The 14,693-nt window shown below is 45.5% G+C and overlaps 1 protein-coding gene across 4 annotated transcripts in view; it reads right to left on the reverse strand.

Annotated features, from left to right (window-relative positions):
- fgd4a (FYVE, RhoGEF and PH domain containing 4a) overlaps positions 1–14,693 on the reverse strand; it is a 61,380-nt gene that overhangs the window by 25,240 nt on the left and 21,447 nt on the right. For all 4 annotated transcript variants that reach the window (XM_056261329.1, XM_056261330.1, XM_056261333.1 and 1 more), the window contains exon 2: positions 4,828–4,914. In XM_056261329.1, the coding sequence (XP_056117304.1) occupies positions 4,828–4,914 (87 nt within the window). The remainder of the gene's footprint in view (positions 1–4,827; positions 4,915–14,693) is intronic.

A 14,693-nucleotide genomic window follows, 5' to 3' on the forward strand; every position in this document is an offset into this window, starting at 1 on the left:
ACACACAGAAACACCGTTCAAGTTCATTAAACTGTTTACCAGATTCCACTGCAGATCTGATTTACTTTAATCTCATTTTGACATCAAGTGGGGACAGAAGAGTTGTGTCCTGAGAATCTTGATGCATCCCAGACAGCCACAACTCAACTCAAACCTAAAGTATGTCTATAACAACTTGTGCCCTCAGACTTTCTGTTGCCTACACTTAATGAAGTAAAATGTTCATATTCTGCTTTGCTGCTTAGAACACCTCCGGTGCCAAAATGAAGCTATTTTTAGCAGAAATGCAGATACGACATCTAAACATCAACCTGCCATTGCAACAGTATCCACAACAATCACTAAAGGGCTGTCAGTGCACAGTCTATGATGTGATGATCCAAGCAGGATTTTTTTTTTGCTTTGCTACATCAACCACTGCAGGAGGAAACCGAAAACTCAATTAGTGATTAGTTAGCCTACATAATGTTTAGCATTTATACTGTTCAAAAGTTTGGGGTCAGTAAGATTTTTTTTTTTTTTTATGTTTTTGAAGTCTGTTATTTATTCCTATGATATAAAAATTTCAATAACCTGAATGTTCAGCATTATTATTCTAGTCTTCAGTAAACATTTCGTATTATTATGAATATTGAAAACTGATGTGCTGCTTAAAAATTTTGTGGAAACAGTGATACATTTTCTTTCCAGGATTCGTTTACTAATAGAAAGTTCAATATAATTATTTATTTGATATAAAAATCTTTTGTAACATTATAAAAATGTCTTTACTGTCGCTTTTGATCAATATAATGCATCCTTGCTGAAGAAAATAATTTCTTTAAAATTAATGAACTGACCCCAAATGTTTCAATAGTAGTGTGTGATGCTTCAAAACACTGCACACAAATGTAAATAAGCAAGGAAAAGCCACTCAACCACTAGGTCATATACCCAGGGCCAAAACCACACCATTAGCCACCTGTTCAGTTCTCATGTAATCAACTCAGTGATATCTCTTACATTTGGCATTATCATAAGTCCACTATTGGAGTAAGCTCAGTGCTCATGTCTCTGAGCTTAAACAAGTCTGACCAGCACAACTACTGTAATGCCATGTCACCACAGACCTTCATTTGTATTCCCATATTGACTAGAGAACAAAAACTTCTCCGGTTAATACTGATGTGTCAAATGAAAACAAACTTTGTGAAGGTAAAACATAGCATTTGATTACACATGGAGCTACAGACACTCACATCACAATGTAATATGACGGAATATGTAATCCTGTATTTGAAATTACAGGTATATTTATTCATCGAGCACTTTTATCCAAATGCGGTTGCTAACAAGTGGCTAAATGGGACTACAGAGTTTGTAACATTAAACATCACTCCAAACAGGCAAACTCATCTACTCTCTAGTCCGCTTTCACAGCCTCGTTGTGTTTATCACGCTCTTGCAAACTATTATTACTCGAACTTTCAGGGAAAAATTTAAACAAAGACTGAAAGGGTTGTCGGAAGCTTAGTAGTGGCGACGTTGAAGTAATGCGAACGTGGTGTAGTTCGTTTATAGTAACATCACATGAAAAACTATGGTGGAGTACATTGTATTTACTATTTAGCATTTAAGGTTAAGATGATGATATCAGATGAATGATTCTGTTAAGCATAGTTTCCAGCAAGAGTTTTCTGTCAGTTCCTGTTCTCTTTATTGTAAGTCAAATGAGCAAGATTACGGAGACTCTCACCTATTGTCTTTAATGGCCCTTGGAGCTCCTGTCCCATTCTTTGAATAGTTATGCTGACTGGATCAGGACTGGTGATACTCTAGAGTCTGGGGTGGGTTCCTATATCTGGATACTTCTTTTGCATGCTTTGTTTAAGGTCGTCACCCAGGTGTTTTGTCACTGCCTCCTAAAATCTATATAAACTACAATGTATGACTGCCTTAGTGGGACTTGATGACTGCAGCTACGAAACAGCACATTCTCAATAAAGAATCCTGCTGAAGGAGATACAACCAAGTCTCCTGGTCTTCGCTTCTGAATTTCCACATTTTGCTTTTGAATTCTGACGATTGTATTCATGATTCAAAATTAATAAAAGTTTTTTTTTACAATAAACAAAACGTGTAAGAATCATAAGCTTTGCATCAGTTTGGAAAGGCCTGAAAAACATCACCAATTACAAGACACCATACCCCAGCACTTTATCGAATCAACAACTGGCCGACGACTTGAATGAGTTTTATTGCAAGTTTGAAAAACCCTGTCTTCACACCCCTGACCATCTCCCCATGCATCCATCAACACCTCCAGCAACCCAATTCTGCTTCAAATGCTCCACTAGTATCATCCCCATCCCAAAGAAACCCAAAATCATAGGAATGAATGACTACTGACCTGTTTGCCTTAATGTCTGTGGTCATGAAGTCATTTGAGAGACTGGTGTTGGCATACCTGAAGGACATTACTGGACCCTTGCTGGACCCCCTGCAGTTTCAATCAAGCAAACAGGTCTGTGGATGATGCAGTCAACAAGGGACTGCATTACATCCTGCAACACCTGGACAAACCAGGGACTTTTGTGAGGATCCTGTTTGTGGACTTCAGCTCGGCCTTCAACACCATCATTCCAAACCTCCTCCTGTCCACATTAACCCAGCTCTCTGTACCCTCCTCCATCTGTCAGTGAATCACCAACTTCCTGACAGACAGGCAGCAGCTAGTGAGGCCGGACAAATTCACATCCAAAACCCGCACAATCAGCACTGGCGCCCCCCAGGGATATGTGCTCTCCCCACTACTCTTCTCCATGTACACTAAAAACTGTACTGCAAAATACCCCTTTGTCAAACTCCTGAAGGTTGCAGATGACACCATTAACTTTAGCTGGAAGTAACATTATTCAAGAACTGCTATAACGCCAAAACAATCTGTTACCTTAAATTATATGTTTATCTCTGTAAAGCTGCTTTGAAACAATCCATTGTTAAATGCGCTATATAAATGAAGATGACTTGACTTGACCACACTAATCAACCTCATCCAGAATGGTGACGAGTCTGCTTACAGACAGGAGGTTAAAGCTGCAGTCCGTAGCTTTTTTTGGGTTAAAAATTATCCAAAATACATATTTGAGAAAATACATAACCAGCCAGTGTTCAAAACTCTCTGCTTGGCTTAGCTCGATTCAAAACGGTAAGCTTGTAATAATGTCTTTAATTCCAGTGGTACTGGTGGATTTCCGCGGGAGATTCGAGCCTGTCTTTGCGTCATTACGTCACATCTGTACACATAAAGAAGGAGTCTCGGCTAGTAGGCTATATTGATTTATAACCTTTTCTCACAGCACTTGATATAATTAAACTTATCAATTTGATGGCGGATCCAGAAAGGTTCAAACGACAATCACCAGTGACAACTGATGTAAAATGCAAAATGCAAAATACTTTGTTCGGACTTCGGAGTAGCTACAGAAAAAAAGAGACTGCAACCGGCCCATGCGAAAACAAGGATACATTTCGGAAGGACATTACATGTAGTCGCGCAATGCTGACGTTGTTAACATTAACAAGTTGAGAACAAAGTATAATTTGCACGGTTTTGCGTGATGATAAGCGTTTTAGATTTAATCAGCGCGATTTACTGCAATGTCAGAACCAGAACAAAAGTGAATGTTACTTACTTGTTCAGATGACATTTTCCGGTGAAAATTATTATGTTGGTCATACTTCCAAAAAGAATAATCTGTGATTCTGTGCCAGCAGAGAATGATGACAGTATCCACACCGGCGCGGTGACTGACAGCTGCACACTCTCCTCAATGTGTTCATCCGCGCTGTGCGGTGTCGAACTACAACTCACGTAAAGTTGATAATTCCGCGAATGACTGCAATTGCAGATTTCGAACAGAGATGGCGACAAAGAGGAAAAAATGCGGACTGCAGCTTTAAAGAACTGGCTGTCTGGTGCAGTGATAACAACCTGGAGCTGAACACATTAAAAACAGTGGAGATGATTGTGGATTTTAGAAGAACCTAAAATCTCCTAAACCTAAAATCTCCTAACCCCGCCCCCCCCTCCCCCTTTTTTTGCCTAAAAGGGTAGGTAAAATCAATCTTGACCCCTCAAACCCAGGCCACTTCCTCTTTGAACTGTTGCCGTCTGGCCGGCGCTACAGAGCACTGAGCACCAGAACAGCCAGGCACACGAAAAGTTTCTTTCCTCAGAAAAACCTATTGGGTTTTTGTTGAGGGAACCAGGGTGATGCTATCTTTTGGCTTGGTCTACAAAAATATGTCATCCATGTACCACTCTATATTTCTTGCATAACAATCTGAGTTTTTGCCCTTAACACAGAGAAGCAACAAGCAAAAAGTTATTTTGTAGATGGCATGGTTTCTATTTATGTGGTGACATGCTTGGCAACCCACCGTATAAGCTCATTGGTACAGTCATTCTGCACCACAATTTGTACATTAAACATCAAATATGGACTGAATTAACTGCAAAATTCTCCAAAGTCATCTACATGTTAACATGTTAACCTCTTTCCATTAATCAAAAGAAACAGAAGAAAAAAACTGAGGCGGCCCATTGACCCCAGTGCATGTTCAGTCATGCCCATTCATTTCCATAACACTTAAAACTACTACATAACATGTAAATGTATCTGTTATCTCTTACAACAGATCATAAATACAACAGCTCGCAGCTGCAGGTTTATTAGGAAAGATTCATTCTGACAAAAATGGCAGACTCCCATGGGTCCAAGCCTTAATGCACAGAGAAAGGAAGAGACAGAATAAGAAGGAAAGGAAGGGAGGGATATTGCCCACCTTTGTTCTGAGCGATTTTCACCCCAACACAAGGTTCCTCTTCATCAGATTGTTTGGAGGGAAAGCAGCTGGGGTTGCCAGCTTTATCTGAAAGACAACATAAGAAATATTTATAAGTTTTATTCTCACTATTATGCATAAAGTATAGTCTTAAGTGTCACACGATCCTTCAGAAATCATTCATATATGCTGATTTGGTGCTCAAGAAACATTCTTATTTGTAACAAGGTTAGATGTTGTGGGAAGGAGGAGGCGGGAACTGGCGAACATTCAACAAACTTTAATACCATAAATAAAACAAATACAAAACGAAAGTAAAAGACAGCACCCCCGCGGACGACTGCTGTCACATAAAATAAAACATCAAATAAAATAGTCCACTATATTTTTTATAAAATAAAACATTATTCTAAACCCTGCAGCGGCTGTGCAGCCTATAAAACTATCTTTCCTACGATGCACTGAGGACCTATAAGTGGTTAACTAGCATTTATGGACTGCAAACATTCAAAAACAACAAACGGCCTGAAAAATATTTTTTCTGAAATGGAGACATGAACAGATGTCACATAATACTGGAATCTACATTCCAGTAACTAAAAAGAAAAAATAATTTTTAAGTACTTTCACGATGATCTCGATACAGATGGAAAATAAGGGGAATAGACATTCAGAGAAACTTGTGGGTAGGCTAAATAAAAGAACAGGAAGAATACTAAAATGACACTAAACCAGTCAAGAACATGTCTGGATCACTACATGTGGCCACCAGAAACAGCACACTCGTATGTACTTGTTGATGTTGAACATGGTTGTGAGGATTTGATCCCATTTAGATATGAATGCCATTTCATCCCAAAGGTGTTTTCAAGTCTGGCTTTTGTGCAGGCCAGTTCTTTAACACAAGACTCAAATGATTTTGACATGAATCTCGCTTAGGGCATAGAGAATTGTCCTGACGTAATAGAAAAAGGCCCTCTGCAAATTATACCAAATTGAAAGCTTATTATAACTTCACAATACAAAATAAATAAATAATTCAATTTATTATAAGAAATTATATCAATTAGATGAAGTTGAAAGCTTAAAATAATGTCATAATGAAAAATAAAAACAAAATAGACTTAATTTAATTAAACAAAAATATTTAACTTATAAAAAGTCGACAAAAAAAAAAAGCCACAATGATTGATAACTAAATAAATAGGCTTAATTTAATCTGGATGCAAAATATACATTTTACCTTAGAAGTGAAACCATAAAACTGTATTATGTATGATATTATGACTGTAGAACAATTAAGACAAATGTATTCTGGATGATAAAAACACTGAGCAGAAGGTATGCGTGTGAAGAGAGAGCATGAGAGAACATTAATCCAGCATTTGTAGCAAAACAAAAGAAAAGTAAATCCCCAGAGACGCACCAGCAATTAATTCTCTCTATTTCTAATGCACATAAAAGATGAAAGCCAAACAGTAAACAAGTGGCGTGTGGTTTCCAATTGTTCACACATGTGCACATGAAGGCACACGTTGAGACTCAGTTTATAAAGCGCACAGCTGAAAATAGAAAATTGTTACACTACTGAGAGACAATTAAACAGGCTGGGGAAGTAAAGAGACATAGTGCGGTGATGAATGATGAAGAACTCAAGTACATTAACCAGCTGAAACGTAAAGCATAAAAGACACCAAATGTTTAATGAAGCAAACAGAGAATGTAACAAAAGCAGTCAGTTTAATGTGCATTTAAACAAGTTTAAAGTATTGTGTGTGTGTGTGTGTGTGTGTGTGTGTGTGAGAGCATTTTATCCTGGGAGTGAGATTAAAGCAAGGCTTTTTCCTTGTACCATCTGGAGCCCTTGTGACAGAAGGATCTGGTGTCCCCTGCACACTCAAACGTACACACATGTTCACATAAGTAATTTTTAATGGCAGCTTTAAAAAAAAAAAAACATTCTGTAAGCTAACACAACCACAACAAACAAACTTTAAAAGACATGAAAGAAGGGGCTGGTGGGACCCTTAAATAAAGAAGCCTTTATGACCGATCAAATACAGACTCTCCCAATAAACACTGCACAAATCAGCACTGAATAGAGTACTGGGATGTGTAGAGCTGGATAACCATCCAAATTGTTTCCATCATGACAATTAATCAGTTTGCTTGGTTAGAAACACAACATACAGCATCTTTTATTTGAATACAAATGAAAAATAGCAATGACATGTTTATGAGGTTATTTATGATACTGTGTAGCATGTAATTTAGCATTTATGTGGAGCCCTTGTTAGAGCATTAGAGTAGATTTGCCATGAATCATGTTCACAGTTGAGTGGCCATAATGAATGTAAACACTGTGGTATTCAAGAAGGCAGTGAATTATGGATTTGGTCAATGTAATAATAAATGCTCCCCTAAATTAGACTCAATCAATTTCCAGTGTATGCATGCATTTAATGTAATTGTAACCAACTATCAGAACACTGAGCTGAACGTCTCGGTTACGGATGTAACCCTCGTTCCCTGAGTAGGGAACGGAGACGTTACGTCGGATGACGGAGAATGGGGGTTTCGCCAGAAAGCCTATCATCTTCGAGTATTAAAAAACGAGCCTATGGCAATGAAATGCCGTGGGTCTGCGGAATTTGCATAATGTATCTCCGCCCCACCGCGTGGGTATTTAAGGAGAGACACCTGCAACAGCAGATCATGTCTTCGCTGAGGAGCCGAGACTGAACTCAGGTGTCTACCCAGCGGTACAGCGGAAGTGGCAGGGAGACGTAACATCTCCGTTCCCTACTCAGGGAACGAGGGTTACATCCGTAACCGAGACGTTCCCTTTCGTAGTCACTCCGAGTTACGTCGGATGACGGAGAATGGGGGTCCCCGTGTAATCACGCCACCTTCACAGCTGTCTTCCAGTGCCCTGCGAAGTCTGACCTCCCTGTCGTGATATAGGCACGGACGAAGGAGTCCTACTTAACACAGGAATACCAAGGTACACTGGGAAGCATATCTCAGGGGAGATATGTCGCAGCATGCCTACCCATAGGGAGGACTTAAGAATACACATATGGCCGAGGGGGCTTCATATGGAGGAACACTGGAGTGACCAGCCCGTGGGGTGGCAACTTTCAACTCCAGGAGTGGCAAGGTGGCTTGCCGAGGGAAAGACACATGCTCAAAGAGGCTTACAGTGGAAATACACATGTGGGGGTTACTCAGAGGAGGAACCATGCACACGGAGGCACCTAGCCAACGCACAGGCAATAGACACTGGCGCCAGCGTCAACAGTGCTGGAGGAACTCAGGGCTTCAGAGAGGAAGGCTACCTGAGGAAATATCGCACGTATCCAGTCCGTGGATTGGAATGGCGAGCAAGCGAGACACCTAACGGCTCCCATGTTAGCTTGAAAAAGACAGTACATGGGCGGAGACTGGCTCCACTCGGAGATTGTAAAATCTGGCGAATGTGTTGGGTGTCGCCCAGCCTGCAGCTCTGCAGATGTCTGTTAGCGAGGCGCCACGCGCTAAAGCCCAAGAGGACGCCACACTCCGGGTGGAGTGGGCGATCACACCAAGGGGGCACGGTCGACCTTGCTGCTGGTATGCCAAAGCAATGGCGTCCACTATCCAGTGGGATAACCTTTGCTTGGAGAGAGCCTTTCCCTTCAGCTTTCCACCATAACAGACAAAGAGCTGGTCTGAGGTCCTGAAACACTGCGTCCTGTCTACATAAGCACGGAGGGCGCGTACTGGACAGAGCAGTGCCAAGGCTGGGTCTGCCTCCTCCAGGGGCAGCGCTTGCAGGTTCACCACCTGGTCCCGGAAGGGAGTGGTGGGAACCTTGGGCACATATCCAGGCCGGGTTCTCAGGATCACGTGAGAGCAGGCCGGCCCGAATTCCAGGCACGCTTCGTCAACGGAGAGTGCGTGCAGATCCCCCACCCTCTTGATGGAGGCCAGTGCAACCAGGAGCGCTGTCTTCATTGACAGCAACTTAATCTCCACTGATTGCAGAGGCTCAAAGGGAGCCCTCTGCAGGGCATATAAGACCACTGAGAGGTCCCAAGAGGGTACAAGAGGAGGGCGAGGAGGATTCAGTCTCCTCGCTCCTCTCAGGAACCTGATGATCAGGTCGTGCTTTCCCAGAGACTTACCTTCAACTGCATTGTGATAAGCGGCGATAGCGGCCACATACACCTTCAGGGTGGAGGGAGACAGCCTTCGCTCCAGCCCGTCTTGCAGAAAGGAAAGCACGACACCGATCGAGCATCTCCTGGGGTCTTCTCGCCGAGAAGAGCACCAGTTGACGAAGAGATTCCACTTCAACGCGTAGACGTGTCTCGTGGACAACGCTCTAGCGGAAGTGATGGTAGCCGCCACCGCAGGTGGCAGGGTACTCAAACCTGCCTCATCCCGTCCAGGAGCCACACGTGGAGTCTCCAAAGATCGGGACGAGGGTGCCATAGGGTGCCCCGTCTCTGAGAAAGGAGGTCCTTCCTCAGAGGAATTGGCCAAGGAGGTGCTGTCGCGAGGAGTATCAGTTCGGAGAACCAGGTCTTGGTGGGCCAGTATGGGGCGACCAATATGACCTGCTCCTCGTCCTCCTTGATCTTGCACAGAGTCCGTGCGAGAAGGCTCACTGGGGGAAACGCATATTTGCGTAGGCCCTGCGGCCAGCTGTGCGCCATTGCATCCGTGCCGAGCGTGCCCTCGGACAGGGAGTAATACAGGGCGCAATGGGATGAGTCATGGGAGGCAAACAGATATCTCTGTGCGTCCCCGAACTGGTCCCATATCAGCTGGCCGCTGGGGATGGAGTCGCCATTCGCCAGAGGTTGGCCGGAGCCGTGACAGCTCGTCGGCTGCAAGGTTCCGCTCTCCTGGAATGTAAATAGCACGAAGGGACCTCAGGTGCTTCTGACTCCATAAGAGGAGGTGGCGTGCGAGTTGCGACATACGGCGAGAGCGTAGACCACCCTGATGGTTGATGTACGCTACTGTCGCGGTATTGTCCGAACGGACAAGTACGTGTTGACCCTGGAGCAGCGCATGGAAGCGGTGCAGGGCAAGGCGTACTGCCAGCAACTCGAGGCAATTGACATGCATGAGGCGCTGGGGTCCTGTCCAGGAGCCCGCGGCTGCATGTCCATTGCACATGGCGCCCCAGCCCGTGGCAGAGGCATCTGTGGAGACAACAACATGCCTGGAAACTCGTTCTAGGGGAACTCCGGCCCGTAGAAAGCTGAGGTTCCGCCACGGGGTGAAGGACTGACGGCAGGTCGGAGTTATTGGAACTCTGAGCGTACCGCGATGCCATGCCCACCTCGGGACCCGATCGCGAAGCCACAGCTGAAGCGGTCTCATATGAAGCAATCCGAGTGGCGTTGCCGCGGCTGCGGATGCCATATGCCCCAGGAGCCTCTGAAAAAGTTTCAGTGGGACCGCACTCTTGCCCTCGAACTGTCGAAGACAAGTCAGCAGTGAGTGTGCGCGCTCGCTCGTAAGCTGCGCGGACATGGCGACCGAGTCTATCTCCATACCGAGAAAAGAGATCCTCTGCACGGGGCAAAGTTTGCTCTTCTCCCAGTTGACCCGAAGGCCCAGACGGGCTAGGTGCCGGAGCACTAGGTCTCTGTGTTCGCAAACCTGGACTCGAGATTGAGCTAATATTAGCCAGTCGTCGAGGTAATTCAGGATGCGAACCCCGTGTTCGCGCAGGGGAACAAGGGCTGCCTCGACGACCTTCGTAAAGACGCGAGGAGACAGAGCCAACCCGAATGGGAGAACTGCGTACTGGTATGCCTGCCCCTCGAAAGCAAACCGAAGAAACGGTCTGTGTCGAGGTAAAATGGAGACATGAAAGTAGGCGTCCTTCAGGTCTATCGCTGCAAACCAATCCTGTGGCCGCACGCATTCGAAAATGCGTTTGGTCGTGAGCATCCTGAACGGCAGCCTGTGAAGGGAGCGGCTCAAGACGCACAGATCCAGGATTGGCCGTAACCCACCGGTCTTCTTGGGGACAATGAAGTACGGGCTGTAAAACCCTGACCTCATTTCGGCTGGAGGGACAGTCTCGATTGCACCCTTCGCCAGCAGGGTGGCAACCTCCGCTCTCATGATCGGGGCATTGCCACCGACCAAAGTAAACGGACTCCCCTGAAGCGGGGAGGAGACCGTGCGAATTGGATCGCATAGCCGAGCCTGATAGTTCGGGCGACCCAGCGGGACAGGTAGGGAAGCTCTAACCAAGCTCCCAAGAACTGAACCAGCGGAAACATCCGAACGACAGACGTCCCCCCGGAGGGGCAGCGAAGCGGAGTGACCGGCCCAGGCGTGGGTGGCATAGCGGCCCGGTGCGGGGGCACGGTCATGCTCCGCGTCCTGACAGAGGAGACCAGGGAAGGACCAGCGTTCCACGGGGGTCTGCTCTGCCAGGGGTCTGGCGACAGAGGGGGACGAGAGTGGTGTGGTCCGGAGACGGCACACACTGTCATCCGCGCCCTCAGAGACAGAGGGGGACGAGAGCGGCAAGGCCCGGGAGCGTCGCGCACTGTCGTCCGGCCCTCTGAGGGCTCAGAGATGGGATGCAGCTCTTTGGTTTAGAAAGATTCTCCCCCAGCCCTCCACCGGGGGAAGGAGTGGCCCTGCAACCACTCCCTGAAGAACTGCAACCCACATCTGAGCTGCACGTAACGGGAGCGCCGCAAGCCTGGCCTTGGCGGGGCTGCGGGACCGGTACGGGCAGGGGCGCCTTCCTGCGACCACCTCCACGGCGCGGCCCGGTGCTGCTGGGGGCCGGGCGGGAGGGGGCGGAAGTCGCAGGAGGGCGCATTCGGCAGCAAGCGGACTGAGGCGTCTGAGCCGGCAGCTGGAGGCAGCAAAGCCGCGGGGTCAGACAAAATAGCCACAGTCCACTTCTGGGCGGCCGAGAACTGTTGGGCAGAGTCCTCGACCGCGCCGCCGAAGAGGCCAGCCTGGGATATGGGGGAGTTGAGGAAACGAAATCACTCAGCCTCGCGCACATCAACCAGGTTAGCCAGAGGTGTCTGACCACCTATGTGGACATCACCTGACTCAGGGAGCGTGCGGTCACCTACGTCGCTCGGAGAGCAAGGTCGGTGACGGCAGGCAGCTCAAGGATGAGCCCTGAATCAGCCCTACCCTCGTGCATGTCATTGAACACCCAGGAGGATGGCAATAACACGCAGTGAGGTGGCAGCCTGCCCCGCAGCTCTATAGGTCCCCGCCACCGGAGTAGACAAGAACCTACAGGCATAGGAGGGGTGCTTAAGAGTCGCCACGCCAGGTGGAGGCGCTGTGGGGACACATAAGTGTTGCCACAGAACACTCCACAGGGGGAACCCCAGTGCACCCTAGGCCGCGGCCTCTACAAGGGCAGAGAAGGCGGAAGAGGCCACTGAGCAGTCGCGAAAAGTCAAGGAGACTTCCACGATCTCTTCATGCACGTCCGGGTAGAAAGGATTTGGGTTCGCCACCCCCAAAAACCAATCACCCGGGAAGCATAGCTGTGCACTCTGGATCAAACTCGTTATGCTAGCACATCCGAGGACGGCAGCACAGACGAGCCATCATCTCTAGAGGACTCCAGCTCACCTTGTGATGCGGTGATACATGATTTCATCAGCCGGGGTACCGAATGAGACCGCGGGCCCGCGGGCGGGCCGGCGAACTCACCTGGGACCATGCAGGTTGCAATGTGAAAGACGGGGTGTGGACCGAGGAATTTTTCGTCGGTTTAGTTCCAAACCTGCCGTCTTAGGTCACCCTGGCCACCAGCCGAAGTATTATCTCACGTGGAGAAAAATAGATCGGGGTGTGGATGAGGGGACTCTCACTCATTGAGCTCATCGAGTCTCGACCGTTACATTGCGATGGTCACGTTCCCAGTGAGAGAACGTGACACACCCACGAGCGCTGTCTGAGCGCGATCAAAGCCCAAACACTCAAAACAGCGCTCGCGCCCATCAGCTGAATCTATCAGATTACCACACTCAGAAAAACACGGGCAGATCGTCTTTAGAAAGACGCGTCTTTAAAAAGACGTGCCGCGTGCAGCTCTTTAGTGAGAGGAAAAACTCCGCGGATGTTGAAGCGACCAGGGAGAACACACAGACTGGCAGACCACTGCTCAGCTCGCAGGCAATGTGAAACTCGCTGGATACCGCCGTCACACCAACACCGGAGAGTTCGCTCGTCTCGAAGAGATGTAGTCACTGAGAAAACTCAGGATTTGGCTTGTGGAGTGAAGAGATGCTCTTGGCTCCGAAGCGAAAACATGATCTGCTGTTGCAGGTGTCTCTCCTTAAATACCCACGCGGTGGGGCGGAGATACATTATGCAAATTCCGCAGACCCATGGCATTTCATTGCCATAGGCTCGTTTTTTAATACTCGAAGATGATAGGCTTTCTGGCGAAACCCCCATTCTCCGTCATCCGACGTAACTCGGAGTGACTACGAAAGGGAACTATTATGCATGAAACCAAAGGTACATCAGATTAATCCTGCATTTACCATCTGTGCTCCGAACACGGATTCAATATTGCCAGGCAAAACATTACAAAAAAATAGTAACCAGTTTCTACCAAAAACGACAGCATGCAGCTACTGTCATTATTACAACTGTAACAGTATAGTAAATTAATAAGAGATTGCGTTTTAACTGGGTAAGAGCAAGAACATTTCAGAACATTCAAAATTGTTGTAATTGTGTTTTTTCTTCATGATAATGCAATTTAGCACAGCTTTATCACACTAATACTCATAATTAATGAAGACAATAATAACTGACCACCACCATCCTTACTTGTGCGGGTCATATTTCACTCAAAAATAACCCAATTATATTTTGGGGAAGAAAAAAAGAAAAAGAAATTTTACTTTTAATTATCATTATTCTCAATATAGTTTGTTTACTGTATTACATTAAAATTATTAAAAATAATAATAATACAAATAAATTATACAATTATTTTTAATATATATATTTTTGCATTACAGTAAAGAGAATTTTGTGAAAATATGCTTAGTTTTAATAAAAATAATGTCCCAATGTAAAAAATAAATAAAAATAAAAAATAAAAAAACATAATGAACTAAAAAAAAATTGCCTTATTTTTTTTTAAACAAAAGATAATTTCACATTTCGTATTTCTCCACCCGTGACCCTAGAGAGAATAAGCGGTATGGAGAATGGATGGATGTCTTATATCTTTTGATTTTGGGATGATATATGACCTGGGGGCCGTTGCATAAACTGCTAATACTAGTCTTACAAGTTAGTCATCACATTTTTTTCTGTAAGACTGTTCATATCTGTTTTTTTTTTAAGTCAGTTAAAAAGTAAGACTGATTGCCCCTTGACTAACACCAACCACTAGTTGGTCATACTAATACTTAAGACACAGAGTCTTAACATAATGGCTATGTTTATGCAACTGGACAATGGACACATTTTTGATCTGCTGTATGAGATTCACCTGCTTATATGTGTTGGAATTTACAGCAAACTGTCCACAAGATGAAACGATCAGATAGAGAACATGTAACAACAGATGTATAAATGGCCTGATGGATAGAATGCATCTCTCTGCCTTATCCTGAAACTGGCATAGGTAAAAAAACTGGTCTAAACGACCAGTTTAGAATTATTTGAATTCTTTGCATGTAAACTGAAAGTCAAGTCATAAGAAAATGCGTAAGAAAATTAGAAAAATACCTGATCTCTTATTGGTTCTCCGGTGTGGCTGGGCTTGTGTTTCTCTCACATTCCTAAGATGTTTCTCCATCTTAAATCACACGGTAATACAGTAAGCAACAGGGAAAGGCCCTCTA

This window comes from Rhinichthys klamathensis, unplaced genomic scaffold (assembly GCF_029890125.1).
Source record: "Rhinichthys klamathensis goyatoka isolate OS25496 unplaced genomic scaffold, OSU_Roscu_1.1 h1tg000181l_1, whole genome shotgun sequence".
NCBI lineage: Eukaryota > Metazoa > Chordata > Actinopteri > Cypriniformes > Leuciscidae > Rhinichthys > Rhinichthys klamathensis.